Below are 14,350 nucleotides of genomic sequence, written 5' to 3'. Positions count from 1 at the left end.
AAACACAATAGTGCGATCAATGAAACCAAAAGTTTATTCTTGAAAACAACAACAAAATTGACAAAACTTTAACTAGATTGGCTAAGAAAAAAAGAAAGAAGACTCAAATTACTAAAGTCAGAAGTAAAAATGGGGCATGTTACTGCCCTTACATAAATAAAAAGGAGTGTAGGAGAACACTGTGAACTATTCACTGAAAAGTTAGACCTAGACATAATGGAAAAATCCTTAAAACACACACACTACTGAAACAGATACCTTATTGGTGTTCTTTATTTCTTCTTATGGCTCCAAGTTACTGATTAGTGCCCTTTTATTTCAGCCTGAATTATTATTTCTTGTAGGGCAGATCTACTAGTAATGAACTCTTTCAACATTTATTTATTTGGATATGTCTTAATGACGCCTTCATTTTTAAAGGACATTTTTGCTGGATATAGAGTTCTTGATGGACAATTTTTAATGCACTTTAAATATGGCATCCTACTGCCTTCTGGTCTCACATTTTTTAGATGGGAAATTGGCTGTCAATCTTCTCTCTTGCGATTTTTAAGATTCTCTCTTTGTCTTCTAGTAATTTGATTATAATGCATCTCAGTGTGAATCTCTTTGAGTTTATTCTGTCTGAGTTTATTGAGCTTCTTGGATGTAGAGTCCTGTTTTATCAAATTTGGGAAGTTTTTGACCATTATTTATTTATTTTTTAAATCATCACTCAAGGATACGTTTTTATTGATTTTTAGAGAAAGAAGAAGGGAGAGAAAGAAACATTGATATGAGAGAGAAACATTGATTGATTGCCTCTCACATATGCCCTGAGCAGGGATCAAACCTGCAACCTAAGTATGTGCCCTGATTGGGAGTTAAACCTGCACCTTTTGGTGCATGAGACAACGCTCCTACCAACTAAGCCATCCAGCCAGGGCTTGACCACTATCTCTTACAATTTTTTTCTGCTCTTTTCTCTCCCTCATCTTTCTGGGACTCCATTTAGTATATGTGGTTGTGCTTGATGGTGTCCCACAGGTGCCTTAATCTCTATTCATTTATCTTCATTTCATTTATTTTATCTGCTCCTCAGACAACAGTATTTCAATTGACCTATCTTCACTCTCACTAATTCTTTCTTCTGCCTGCTCAAATGTGCTATTCAGACCCTCTAGTGAAGTTTTCATTTCAGTTATTGTACTTTTCAACTCTGAATTTTCATTTGGTTCCTTTTTCTATTTCTGTCTCTTTATATATACTATATTTGGTGACACATAATTCTCTTGGTTTCTCTTAACTCTTTGTCCATGGTTTTTATGAACTCTTAGAGTATATTAATAAAGTTGACCTAAAGACTTTGTCTAGTAAACTCAATTCCTAGACTTTACATGCCTTGTAATTTTTTAAAAAACATTTTGAATATTATAATGTGACTAGAGGCCCGGTGCACGGATTCATCGAGGGACACTGGTGGGGTCCCTTGGCCTGACCTGCACCCTCTTGCAATCCAGGACCCCTCAGAGGATGTCAGAGAGCCGGTTTCGGCCCGATCCCTGCAGGCCAGGCTGAGGGACCCCACTGGTTCACGAATCTGTGCACCAGGCCTCTAGTATGCATATAAGATCTTTGTATAATCTCTTCCCACCCTCCCCCTCTCCCCTTCCCTCTGAGATTCATCAGTCTGTTCCATGTTTCCATGCCTGTGATTTCCACTCCTGTGTTGAGGGTCTGGCCCCTGGTGGTCAGTGCGCATTATAGCAACCGGCAGGTCGGCCGGTCACTTAGGCTTTTATATAGAGAGAGCTTTTATATATATAGATAATTGACATCAGATTCTCCTCCCTTCATATAGTTTGTTGTTGCTGATTGTTGTGGCTTTTTGTTTGTTTGTTTAGCAACTCTTTTAAACTATTTTGTAGTGACTGTACTCTTTGTCATGTGTGGTCTCTGTTAGTAGTCAAATAGTAATTTGACCGACAGTTCCTTAAACACCTGGATCCCCCAATTTTATTTCCCCTCCCAGTCTTTTTAGCTGGGCTCTGTTGGAACATGCCTTCAACCCTCAACTAGACAGTTTACAATTCTGCCTTCACCTTCACTTCCTGCTTGCTCAGAGCTTGAAGTGCAGTCAGAGGTGAGTATTTAAGGCCTTCTCAGGTCGTTTCTGAGCACGCACCCCCTCATATGTAACATGGAGCTTTGAGACTCCCAGGAATTGGTGGAAGCTTTGAAAACCTTATTCTTGAAAGCATCTCATTCCCCAGTTTGTCAGTCTGGGCTCATCAGGGTGTCTTCTGTTTGCCACAGCTGATACTCTTCCCTCGGGTGCCTTCACTTGTTTACGTGACAAGCACTGCCATGCACATGCCTCCATGCCTTGAGGAAGTTCTGAGTTGGGAGAAATAAAGGCAAGCCCTTTGTGTGAGTCCTTCAACAAGCCACCAGGCAGGTTAAAACAAACAACCACGCTTACAGCGGTTCTCAACCTGTGGGTCGCGACCCCTTTGGCGGTCGAACGACCCTTTCACAGGGGTCGCCTAAGACCATCCTGCGTATCAGATATTTACATGACGATTCATCACAGTAGCAACATTACAGTTGTGAAGTAGCAACGACAACAATTTTATGGTTGGGTCACAACATGAGGAACTGTATTGAAAGGGCCAGAAGGTTGAGAACCGCTGCTAAGACAAGGTCTGCCGTGCTCCCTCCAGCACCAGGACTCACCGGGAACAGCACAGGCTGCTGAGTTCAGACTGCGGCTGAGCGGGGACGGGTGGCGCAAGGGACTGCGAACACGCTGCAAAGTGGTTCCATGTGGCTGCACCTGCGTTTTCTCTTGACAAAGCATTTCCTTGGCTGTTTTAAACCTTTGACCATTTTCCAGAGTTAGATACAGCTGATTCTGTCAGCTTTGCCACCCGCCCCCCCCCCGCCCCCCGCCCACAGTGTTTGGGGAAGGAAAGCTTAGAGTTTCCTATTTTCTCCGTTTTCTGACATTTTAGTGGCACAACTTTGAAAAGTCCTTAGAAGGGCATTTGTCAGTATCTCTCAGAATTTAAAATTGGCAAACATTCCGGCCTAGAAATGCCACGTCAAGCAATGCAAGCGCCATGAAGACATGCATTGGTGCACATGGGTATACGGTATGTGAGGCCCCTCATGGTGGGGTTTGTAATAATCAGGACTAGAAAGACTTTAAATGCCTGTCCATCTGTACGGTACATAAATTGATAATGGCGTGTCCACACTTTGGGAGGATGCATACCTCGGCAAAGGAATCATGATAAAATATGTTTCTTATCAAACTGGCAAAGATAGAGAAATGTGAGCCTCCATGTTGCAAATCTGTGCTATTTAAAAAAAAAAATTAATCCTCACCTGAGGACATGTTTATTGATTTTTAGAGAGAGGAAAGAAGAGAAGGAGAGGGAGAGAGAAAGAGACAGAGAGAGAGAGAAAACATCAATCGGTTGCCTCCTGTATGTGCCCCAACTGGTGATCAAATCTGCACCTAGGTATGTGCCCTGATGGGGAATTGAACCCACAACTTTCTGGTGTAGGGAGCGATACTCACCGAATTGAGCCACCGGCCGGGACAATCTGTGCTATTATACAGACCCAGAACTGCTTATGGGCAGTGTGGTGATCTTCACATCACCAGTGACTGCACGCTTTGCTCTGCAGTCCTAGTTCTGGGAGTCTGTTCTCAGATTTGCTCAATCGTGTGTGAACTTGCATCTGGCCACATCTGGACACACGTGTTCACATCTACCTCCCACTTCATGGTTTGGACTCGCTCCCACATGTTCTGGACGTTCCACACCAATGCCGGCCGGGATCCTCCCTTCCCCACCTGCTCTCCCTCAGCCCAGCCCAGCCCAGCAGGTGGAGCTCTGAAGGCTGCGTCCTGGTCTCTGCCCTCGGTGGCCTAGTAGCTGGATCAGTGCCAGGGCACAGGGTGTGTGTCCCAGTGTCTATGACTGAGTGTGAGTTCTGGGTGCCCAGCCATCCCAAGAGGCCAGTCTGGGCGCTATGCCAGGCGGGGCCCACAGGATTGGGCCCGGAACAAAGCTGGGACCCTGCACGACCTGTGATGGTGGTCAAACAGCCGAATGGCATGAAGGGGACATGAGCTTCCAGGTGTCATGTGCAAGAGCCCCTCAAAGTTCCCTAAACTGGTGATATCACGACAGCCGAGGGCACAGGCCTCAGCACTGCCCCGCCCACCCCCAGATGTGTGCAGTCTCATGAAGGGCCAGAGAGGGGAGCAGAGTTTTTATTGGTGCTCAGAGGTTGAGTGACACTGCTCTGTGCAGGACCGGGGTCAGGCAGGGCCCATTCCTGACCAAAGGAGGGCTATGGCCTTGAGCCAGGAAGCGTGGTGTGGCGCAGCCAGGGCAGCCAGGGCCATGGTCAGGAGAGGAGCTTAGTGAGCTTTCAGGGCCCCAACCTGGGCTGGGCTGGAGGAAGTGGGGCTGAGCTACACCCAGAGAGGGTGAGCCAAGGAAGCTGGCGGTCAGGGGCTTCCAGGGGCTTCTAGGTGCTGGTGAGTAGGGAGAATCCCTGGGCCTGCTGGCCCTGGAGAGAAGTCTGCCAAGGTGGGGACGTAGCAGGCTGGGTGGGAACACATGGAACTACAGAGCAGGGACATGCAGGAGGACGGGCGGCAGCAGCTGGGCTGGCAGGAGGAGGCAGGGCCACAGCAGGAGGAGGTGGGCACGCAGCAGGCAGGCCTGCACATGGGGCGGCAGATGAGGGACACGCAGGAAGAGGGTCTACAGCAGGGTGAGCAGCAGTAAGTGGGCTGGCCGCATGAGGGAACTGGGCAGGGGGTGGCCCCAGAGCAGACAGGCACATACACACAGGTTTGCTGCACACAGGTGTGTAGAAGACAGGTGTGCAGCAGACAGGTGTGTGCAGCAGACGGGCACACAGCAGGCCTGCTGGCAGGGGGAGGAGGTGCAGCAGGAGGGCAGGCAGTTAGACTGCTGGCAGCAAGAGGGCGTGCAGAAATTGGTGCAGGTTGATTGGCAGGTACTGGGCCCACAGGCCCTCTGGCAGCAGGGGCTGGACATGTAGCTCACAGGGGCACAGATAAGGATCAGGCAGGGGGCTGGGGTGCAGCTGGTGGACTGGCAGCAGCTGGGGGTGCAGCAGGGGGGCTCACAACAGCTCTCTTGGCAATTGTCCACTTGCCTGGAGGAGCCAAGGAGAGTGGTTGGGGCGCAGACATGGCTGCCACAGCTCAGGTCGCTGCAGCAGACGGACAGGGTAGACGCGGCGGTAACAGGTTCTGGAGCAGCAGGTGTCGGCCATGCCACACTTCTGAGTGTGGCTGGTGACGGCTGGTCACTGGAGGAGTGTTTGAGTCCTGAGAGCAAGTGCTGAGATGCAGATCCTAAAGGACGGCTCAGGAGGTGGGTGTGACTCTGAGCCTAGCCCCTCTGTGCACCTCTAGCGTGAGTTCCAGGCTCAGGGTGCTTTGCACCAGCAGATGCTGCACTTGTGTCCCACACCCTCCTCCATGGAGCAAGGGGGCCTTGGGCAAGAGAAGTGCCCCCTTGCCTGTGCCACCCCCAAACCCCATGGGGGTGTCCATGGCTCTTCTCTGGGTGCCTTTCTCCCAATGTCCGTCCTAGACCCCGTTCTTAGTTCCCCTTTTATCTCAAAATTACCGAATACCGTGCACATTCTGTTATTTCTTCAGTTTTCAGTTTTAGATACAAGCTGATTTCTGTGGAGGAGGAAGGCACTCCTTCTTTGCCACCAGCCCCGTGAACCCCCCTCTTCCCAGCCCCAGAAGGCAGTCAGACCTAATATTGGTTACATCTGTGTTCACACCGTATTATTTAACTGAGTGTTGTTCACAGCCACATCTGTATAGTGCAGTGGTTCTCAACCTTCTGGCTCTTTAAACACAGCTCCTCATGTTGTGACCCAACCATAAAATTATTTTTGTTGCTACTTCATAACTGTAATGTTGCTACTGTTATGAATCGTAATGTAAATATGTGATATGCAGGATGGTCTTAGGCGACCCCTGTGAAAGTGTCGTTCGACCGCCAAAGGGGTCGCGACCCACAGGTGGAGAACCGCTGGTATAGTGGGTTAACATGGTTACGTGTACGTGTGTTGTTTTTTTGCTTGCTTTTCCTTTCTTAGGGTTAACGATGGCTTCGTGTGTGTGTTTGCTTGTTGTCCTGTGTGCCTGTCCTCAAAAGTCCCTGAGCTCCGCTCAAGGCATCAGGTGACCAGTCAGCTTCACTGAGAAACCCCTCCTGGAGCCCCTGTGGCTGCGGGCTGGCCCCACCGGTGCAGAGGCGTCACCCGGCTTCTCTGTTCACTGTTTGTCTGGATGTTCCCACCTCTCCCCAGTCACGGAGCTCTGACTTCCTGGATGGAGTGTGGTTTCCTCCCTGGGCTTTGGCCCTTGTTTTGGGGGAGCACACCCCCCCAGAAGCTTCTGAAAATGGTGCATCAGAGAGGAACGATGGAGCCCAGCATGGTTAACAATGCCTCTGTCCTGCCTTCGTGGCTGATGGATAGCTCCCTGATGAGTACAGCTGCTCACTGAACATCTGAATATCTTTTCTTACAGGTGCTTGTTCTAGCCCAGCGTGGGCAAACTACGGCCCGCGGGCCGGATCCGGCCCGTTTGAAATGAATAAAACTAAAAAAAAAAAAATATCGTACCCTTTTATGTAATGATGTTTACTTTGAATTTATATTAGTTCACACAAACACTCCATCCATGCTTTTGTTCCGGCCCTCCAGTCCAGTTTAAGAACCCATTGTGGCCCTCGAGTCAAAAAGTTTCCCCACCCCTGGTCTAGCCATTTGCTTGTCTTAGTTAAATAGGGTTATTGTACGTTTTGACTTGTAGAAAATGATTACATATTCTGAATCTGAGTTCTTTGTTGCCTATGTGCAGGGTCTGCGGGTAAATGTTTAATAACTGGCTGCCTTGAAACAAAAACAACACAAAAGCCCCGATTGAGGTGTTTGCCCATTTCCATGGTGTAACTATTCTCACAATTGCTCCCAATGTGATGTTACTGAACACTGAGCTGGGAAGAGAGGTGCCTGGTCAGCTCTCAGGAGCTAGGGGAGGCGGCCTCAGCGCACCCCTGGGGGTCTGTGCCTTGCGAATCTCTCCTCCCGCCTGGGGCTGTGTTTTTCATCCTCCTGGTCATACTCTGTTACCAAGTCAGTGTCACTCAAGTGGGATTTACATGTTGTAACATGTGCCTGTCTACACTCTAGGCCTGTGTGCTATGATCAGACTTGAACATTGTTTTCATTCTGATGGGTGTTGGGGTCCTCAGCCCCCTCCCCCTACCCTGTTTCGATGACTCTCTAGAGCTCTTAGGATTCAGTACACAGAGCTAAGTCAGCGCAGGAAAAGGCTCCTGGGGAGGTGGTGGGGACATCAGGTGCAGCTCCCAGGGCCTGTCCCGGTGGATCATGCAGGAGGCACTGAACTGCTCACAGAGAGTGTGACAGCACCTGTGCGATGTCTACCGGGGACCTTGTCCTAGATCAGGGCCCAGGGTTTTATCGGGGGCTGGTCACATGGCACCTGTGCCCGGCACTTACCCAAATCCCAGGCTCCAAGAGGGAGAGCAGGTGTCAGCACAGGCGGTTCAGGCCCATGGAGGCACCCTAGTCACATGTGCTGGGGACCTGCTGTGCGAACCCCTTCCTGAACCAGCCCTTCTGAGTGGGACGCTGAAGACAGCCTGAGTCACCCCTGAGGAGTTGCCCCTCCCCAGGGCAGGCACCGCTGTCAGATGATTCAGCTTTTGTGTCCAGAAAGTATGTCCACCTCCTGGACATAGATGTGGTCAGAGTGAGGGGGTGCTCCCAGGTCACCACTGAGGGGCAGGAACATGGTGGCCCAGGGAACGTACTGGGACCAACCCTACCTGGGGGATGTCAGGTAGGGGTCTTTGTTGTAAACAACAGAAATGAATCCTGTAAATGCATCAGGCAAGGACTTTATTGGAGGGGACAGACCGTACACAGAATGGGGGTGGGGTGGGGGGAGTGAAGAAGCCAGCATAGGAGGCAGTGGGGTGCTAAGCCACACGGGTGAGGTGGCGAGGAGAAACCAGCTTCTCTCCCTTCACTCCTCTCAAGGCTCCAAGATCTGGAGCGTCCAGCTGGCGTCGCTGGGGTCACTGCCAGCCGGGCTGGGTGGCAGGGCACGTTGCTTTGGGGGAAGTCAGTGGAGAAATGGGTGACCTGTTTCCAGAGGGAGAAAGGCACAGCGGTGGCCAGGAGACCACAGATGGGACTTGGCAGCGTCCTGGCTCTTAGTAAAGAATCCTGGGGTGCAGATGGCAGTGAGCTCTGGAGTGTTTGGGTGCCCTTAAGAAGATCACTCAGCAGCAGGACTTCTGGGCCGAGGCGGGGATGCAGCAGGCCGGGCGGGAGCACAGGGGGCGGCAGAGCAAGGACATGGAGGAGGACGGGCAGCAGCAGCTGGGCTGGCAGGAGGAGGTGGGGCCACAGCAGGAGGTGGTCACACAGCAGGCAGGCCTGCACACGGGGCGGCAGATGAGGGACACGCAAGAGGAGGGTCTGCAGCAGGATGAGGTGCAGGGGGTGGGCTGGCAGCACGAGGAGGCCCCAGAGCAGACGGGCACACAGCACAGGGGCTTGCAGCAGACAGGTGTGCAGCAGACGGGTGTGCAGCAGGCCTGCTGGCAGGGGGAGGAGGTGCAGCAGGAGGGCTGGCAGCTAGACTGCTGGCAGCATGAGGGTGTGCAGGAGCTAGTGCAGGCTGATTGGCAGGGACTGGGATCACAGGTCACCTGACAGCAGGGGCTGGACATGCAGCTCACTGGGGTGCAGATGAGGGTCAGGCAGGAAGCTGGGGTACAGCAGCTGGGGGCACAGCAGGTGGACTGGCAGCAGCTGGGGGCACAGCAGGTGGACTGGCAGCAGCTGGGGGCACAGCAGGTGGTTTGGCAACAGCTGGGGACACAGCAGGTGGACTGGCAGCAGCTGGGGACACAGCAGGTGGGTTGGCAGCAGCTGGGGACACAGCAGGTGGGTTGGCAGCAGCTGGGGGCACAGCAGGTGGGTTGGCAGCAGCTGGGGGCGCAGCAGGAGGGCTCACAGCAGCTCTCTGGACAGTCGTCCACCTGCCAGGAGGAGTCGGTGCAGGAGTCACTGGAGCCGGGCAGGCAGGCGCGGTTTCCATAGCTCAGGTTGCTGGAGCAGACGGACAGGGCGGATGCGGCCATGGTGGGGCAGTGGGGCTGAGGTGAACTAGGTGGAGGGTGTGAGTGTGAGTGTGAGTGTGAGTGTGAGTGTGTAAGGTTCCTGGGCTGTTGGCTTTTATACCCTCTCTGGCTGTGTTTCCCCGCAGGATGCTCGCACGGCTTCTTCCTTGTTTGTGTTTGGGACACAGGGAACTCTCATTAGTGCGGGTTTGTGTTTTCGTTCTGCAGGTTGTTGCTCAGCGATATCGCTCCTAGGGCAGTGATGGCGAACCTTTTGAGCTCGGCGTGTCAGCATTTTGAAAAACCCTAACTTAACTCTGGTGCTGTGTCACATATAGAAATTTTTTGATATTTGCAACCATAGTAAAACAAAGATATATATTTTTGATATTTATTTTATATATTTAAATGCCATTTATCAAAGAAAAATCAACCAATAATATGATTTCTCGTGTCACCTCTGACACGCGTGTCATAGGTTAGCCATCACTGTCCGAGGGTGTTGTGTGCTCTGCTGATGCATCCCAAGCTGCCTTTAGTTCATAACATTGAGGTAGAAGGGGTGTGTGTCTGCAAATAGCATGCCCCGGGGTCTGAGTTGGCCTCACGAGAGAACCATCCCTCCTAGTCCAGCTGCCCTTTCTGGACACCTGGGATGTCCTGCGAACACTTGGGGATTCTGAGCGTTTGAGTGCCACGGCTTCCCTAGTGCCTGGCTGGAGAGGCCTGGGCCAGAGAGGGCAGAAGGTGCAGCATTTCTAACTGTGGTTCCCCAGCACGCCCTCCGGTTCAGGGACTCCCCTGGGGCAGGTGGCAAGCAGGTAAAGTTGGAAGGTCTGCCAGTGGCACCTCCATGTCCCTGGGTGGGCAGTGCACACCCCTGTCACCTGCCTGTGCGCTCAGTGAGGGACAGACCCCGCGCCTGTCCACAGCCTCCCCACGCCATCAGCATGTACCTGACCCTGAGAGCTGTGTGTGTGAGCCCGAGGTCCCTGTCCGCCTCCCTGCAGAAAGCACCACCAGCACGGCCAGGCCTCCTTATGGAAAACGAGGACTGCTTGTGCCTTTGTTTCCTTTCTTGATTGTTAATCCTACATAATAAAAGTCTAATATACAAATTGACAGAACGCCAGAAGGACTGGTTGCTATGATGCGCACTAACCACCAGGGGGCAGACGCTCAGCGCAGGAGCTGCCTCCTGGTGGTCAGTGCGCTCCTACAGGGGGAGTGCCACTCAGCTACATCCCATCAGTCAGACATTCCTCGAGGCCTCCCGGACTGCTAACAGGCGCAGGCCAGGCCCAGGGATGCTCCCACCCCCGAGGGATCTTCTATCACCAGTGCCTGCTCACTCTGCTCTGCAGTCCTAGTTCTGGGAGTCTGCTCTCAGATTTGCTCAATCGTGCGTGAACCTGTTAAATAGGGTTATTGTACGTTTTGACTTGTAGAAAATGATTACATATTCTGAATCTGAGTTCTTTGTTGCCTATGTGCAGGGTCTGCAGGTAAATGTTTAATAACTGGCTGCCTGTGAAACAAAAACAACACAAAAGCCCGATTGTGGTGTTTGCCCATTTCCATGGTGTAACTATTCTCACAATAGCTCCCAATGTGATGTTCCTGACCACTGAGCTGGGAAGAGAGGTGCCTGGTCAGCTCTCAGGAGCTGGGGGAGGCGGCCTCAGCGCACCCCGGGGGCCTGTGCATTGCGAATCTCTCCTCCAGCCTGGGGCTGTGTTTTTCGTCCTCCGGGTCATACTCTGTTACCAAGTCAGTGTCACTCAAGGGGGATTTACATGTTGTAACATGTGCCTGTCTACACTCTAGGCCTGTGTGCTATGATCAGACTTGAACATGGTTTTCATTCTGATGGGTGTTGGGGTCCTCAGCCCCCTCCCCCTACCCTGTTTCGATGACTCTCTAGAGCTCTTAGGACTCGGTACACAGAGCTAAGTCAGCGCAGGAAAAGGCTCCTAGGGAGGTGGTGGGGACATCAGGTGCAGCTTCCAAGTCCTGTCCCGGTGGGTCATGCAGGAGGCACTGAACTGCTCACAGGGAGTGTGACAGCACCTGTGCGATGTCTACCGGGGACCTTGTCAGAGATCAGGGCCCAGGGTTTTATCGGGGGCGGGTCACATGGCACCTGTGCCCGCCACTTCCCCAAATCCCAGGCTCCAAGAGGGAGAGCAGGTGTCAGCACAGGCGGTTCAGGCCCATGGAGGCACCCTAGTCACATGTGCTGGGGACCTGCTGTGCGAACCCCTTCCTGAACCAGCCCTTCTGAGTGGGACGCTGAAGACAGCCTGAGTCACCCCTGAGGAGTTGCCCCTCCCCAGGGCAGGCACCGCTGTCAGATGATTCAGCTTTTGTGTCCAGAAAGTATGTCCACCTCCTGGACATAGATGTGGTCAGAGTGAGGGGGGGCTCCCAGGTCACCACTGAGGGGCAGGAACATGGTGGCCCAGGGAACGACCTGGGACCAACCCTACCTGGGGGATGTCAGGTAGGGGTCTTTGTTGTAAACAACAGAAATGAATCCTGTAAATGCATCAGGCAAGGACTTTATTGGAGGGGACAGACCGTACACAGAATGGGGGTGGAGTGGGGGGAGTGAAGAAGCCAGCATAGGAGGCAGTGGGGTGCTAAGCCACACGGGTGAGGTGGCGAGGAGAAACCAGCTTCTCTCCCTTCACTCCTCTCAAGGCTCCAAGATCTGGAGCGTCCAGCTGGCGTCGCTGGGGTCACTGCCAGCCGGGCTGGGTGGCAGGGCACGTTGCTTTGGGGGAAGTCAGTGGAGAAATGGGTGACCTGTTTCCAGAGGGAGAAAGGCACAGCGGTGGCCAGGAGACCACAGATGGGACTTGGCAGCGTCCTGGCTCTTAGTAAAGAATCCTGGGGTGCAGATGGCAGTGAGCTCTGGAGTGTTTGGGTGCCCTTAAGAAGATCACTCAGCAGCAGGACTTCTGGGCCGAGGCGGGGACGCAGCAGGCCGGGCGGGAGCACAGGGGGCGGCAGAGCAGGGACATGCAGGAGGATGGGCGGCAGCAGCTGGGCTGGCAGGAGGAGGTGGGGCCACAGCAGGAGGAGGCGGGCACGCAGCAGGCAGGCCTGCACACGGGGCAGCAGATGAGGGACACGCAGGAGGAGGGTCTGCAGCAGGATGAGGTGCAGGGGGTGGGCTGGCAGCACGAGGAGGCCCTAGAGCAGACAGGCACACAGCACAGGGGCTTGCAGCAGACGGGTGTGCAGCAGAGGGGTGTGCAGCAGACGGGTGTGCAACAGGCCTGCTGGCAGGGGGAGGAGGTGCAGCAGGAAGGCTGGCAGCTAGACTGCTGGCAGCATGAGGGTGTGCAGGAGCTGGTGCAGGCTGATTGGCAGGGGCTGGTATCACAGGTCACCTGGCAGCAGGGGCTAGACACGCAGCTCACTGGGGGTGCAGATGAGGGTCAGGCAGGGGGCTGGGGCACAGCAGCTGGGGGCACAGCAGGTGGGCTGGCAGCAGCTGGGTACACAGCAGGTGGGTTGGCAGCAGCTGGGGGCGCAGCAGGAGGGCTCACAGCAGCTCTCTGGACAGTCGTCCACCTGCCAGGAGGAGTCGGTGCAAGAGTCACTGGAGCCGGGCAGGCAGGCGGGGTTGCCATAGCTCAGGTTGCTGGAGCAGACGGACAGGGCAGATGTGGCCATCGTGGGGCAGTGGGGCTGAGGTGAACTAGGTGGAGGGTGTGAGTGTGAGAGTGTGTGTGAGTGTGTAAGGTTCCTGGGCTGTTGGCTTTTATACCCTCTCTGGCTGTGTTTCCCCGCAGGATGCTCGCACGGCTTCTTCCTTGTTTGTGTTTGGGACACAGGGAACTCTCATTAGTGGGGGTTTGTGTTTTCGTTCTGCAGGTTGTTGCTCAGCGATATCGCTCCTAGGGTAGTGATGGCGAACCTTTTGAGCTCGGCGTGTCAGCATTTTGAAAAACCCTAACTTAACTCTGGTGCTGTGTCACATATAGAAATTTTTTGATATTTGCAACAATAGTAAAACAAAGATATATATTTTTGATATTTATTTTATATATTTAAATGACATTTAACAAAGAAAAATCAACCAAAAAAATGAGTTCTCGTGTCACCTCTGACACACGTGTCATAGGTTAGCCATCACTGTCCAAGGGTGTTGTGTGCTCTGCTGATGCATCCCAAGCTGCCTTTAGTTCATAACATTGAGGTAGAAGGGGGGTGTGTCTGCAAATAGCCTGCCCCGGGGTCTGAGTTGGCCTCACGAGAGAACCATCCCTCCTAGTCCAGCTGCCCTTTCTGGACACCTGGGATGTCCTGCGAACACTTGGGGATTCTGAGCGTTTGGGTGCCACGGCTTCCCTAGTGCCTGGCTGGAGAGGCCTGGGCCAGAGAGGGCAGAAGGTGCAGCATTTCTAACTGTGGTTCCCCAGCACGCCCTCCAGTTCAGGGACTCCCCTGGGGCAGGTGGCAAGCAGGTAAAGTTGGAAGGTCTGCCAGTGGCACCTCCATGTCCCAGGGTGGGCAGTGCACACCCCTGTCACCTGCCTGTGCGCTCAGTGAGGGACAGACCCCGCGCCTGTCCACAGCCTCCCCACGCCATCGGCATGTACCCGACCCTGAGAGCTGTGTGTGTGAGCCAGAGGTCCCTGTCCGCCTCCCTGCACAAAGCACCGCCAGCACGGCCAGGCCTCCTTATGGAAAACGAGGACTGCTTGTGCCTCCTGTTTACTTTCTTGATTGTTAATCCTACATAATAAAAGGCTAATATACAAATTGACAGAACGCCAGAATGACTGGTTGCTATGATGCGCACTGACCACCAGGGGGCAGACGCTCAGCGCAGGAGCTGCTCCCTGGTGGTCAGTGCGCTCCCACTGGTAGAGTGCCACAGCCACATCCCATCAGTCAGACATTCCTCGAGGCCTCCGGACTGCTAACAGGCGCAGGCCAGGCCCAGGGACTGCTCCCACCCCCGAGGGATCTTCTATCACCAGTGCCTGCTCACTCTGCTCTGCAGTCCTAGTCCTGGGAGTCTGCTCTCAGATTTGCTCAATCGTGCGTGAACCTGTTAAATAGGGTTATTGTACGTTTTGACTTGTAGAAAATGATTACATATTCTGAATCTG

General features: G+C 53.2%; 3 protein-coding genes across 3 annotated transcripts; all 3 read right to left on the bottom strand.

The window, feature by feature from the left end:
• Positions 1-4,675: 4,675 nt before the first annotated feature.
• Positions 4,676-5,590, bottom strand: LOC111828174 (keratin-associated protein 10-3-like; the record flags this gene model as incomplete). Its single annotated transcript, XM_023763576.1, has 3 exons — positions 5,557-5,590; positions 4,900-5,284; positions 4,676-4,766 (listed from the first exon to the last, which is right to left on the bottom strand). Coding segments are annotated over exons 1-3 (510 nt in total), but the record flags the coding sequence as incomplete, so codon positions are not given.
• A 2,785-nt stretch (positions 5,591-8,375) lies between these two features.
• Positions 8,376-9,242, bottom strand: LOC106694351 (keratin-associated protein 10-12-like). The gene is made up of 2 exons (XM_023763541.1): positions 8,808-9,242; positions 8,376-8,741 (listed from the first exon to the last, which is right to left on the bottom strand). Exons 1-2 carry the CDS (start codon positions 9,240-9,242, stop codon positions 8,376-8,378), a joined length of 801 nt encoding a protein of 266 aa, XP_023619309.1.
• Positions 9,243-12,169: 2,927 nt separating this feature from the next.
• LOC102430549 (keratin-associated protein 10-3-like) lies at positions 12,170-12,905 on the bottom strand. The gene is given in 3 exon segments (XM_023763547.1): positions 12,170-12,652; positions 12,654-12,679; positions 12,755-12,905. Coding segments are annotated over 3 exon segments (660 nt in total).
• Positions 12,906-14,350: the final 1,445 nt, after the last annotated feature.

Source organism: Myotis lucifugus, unplaced genomic scaffold (genome assembly GCF_000147115.1).
Source record: "Myotis lucifugus unplaced genomic scaffold, Myoluc2.0 scaffold_291, whole genome shotgun sequence".
Taxonomy (NCBI): Eukaryota; Metazoa; Chordata; class Mammalia; order Chiroptera; family Vespertilionidae; genus Myotis; species Myotis lucifugus.
Note: the sequence above shows the minus strand (reverse complement) of the source record. Positions and strands in the feature narration are given on the sequence as shown.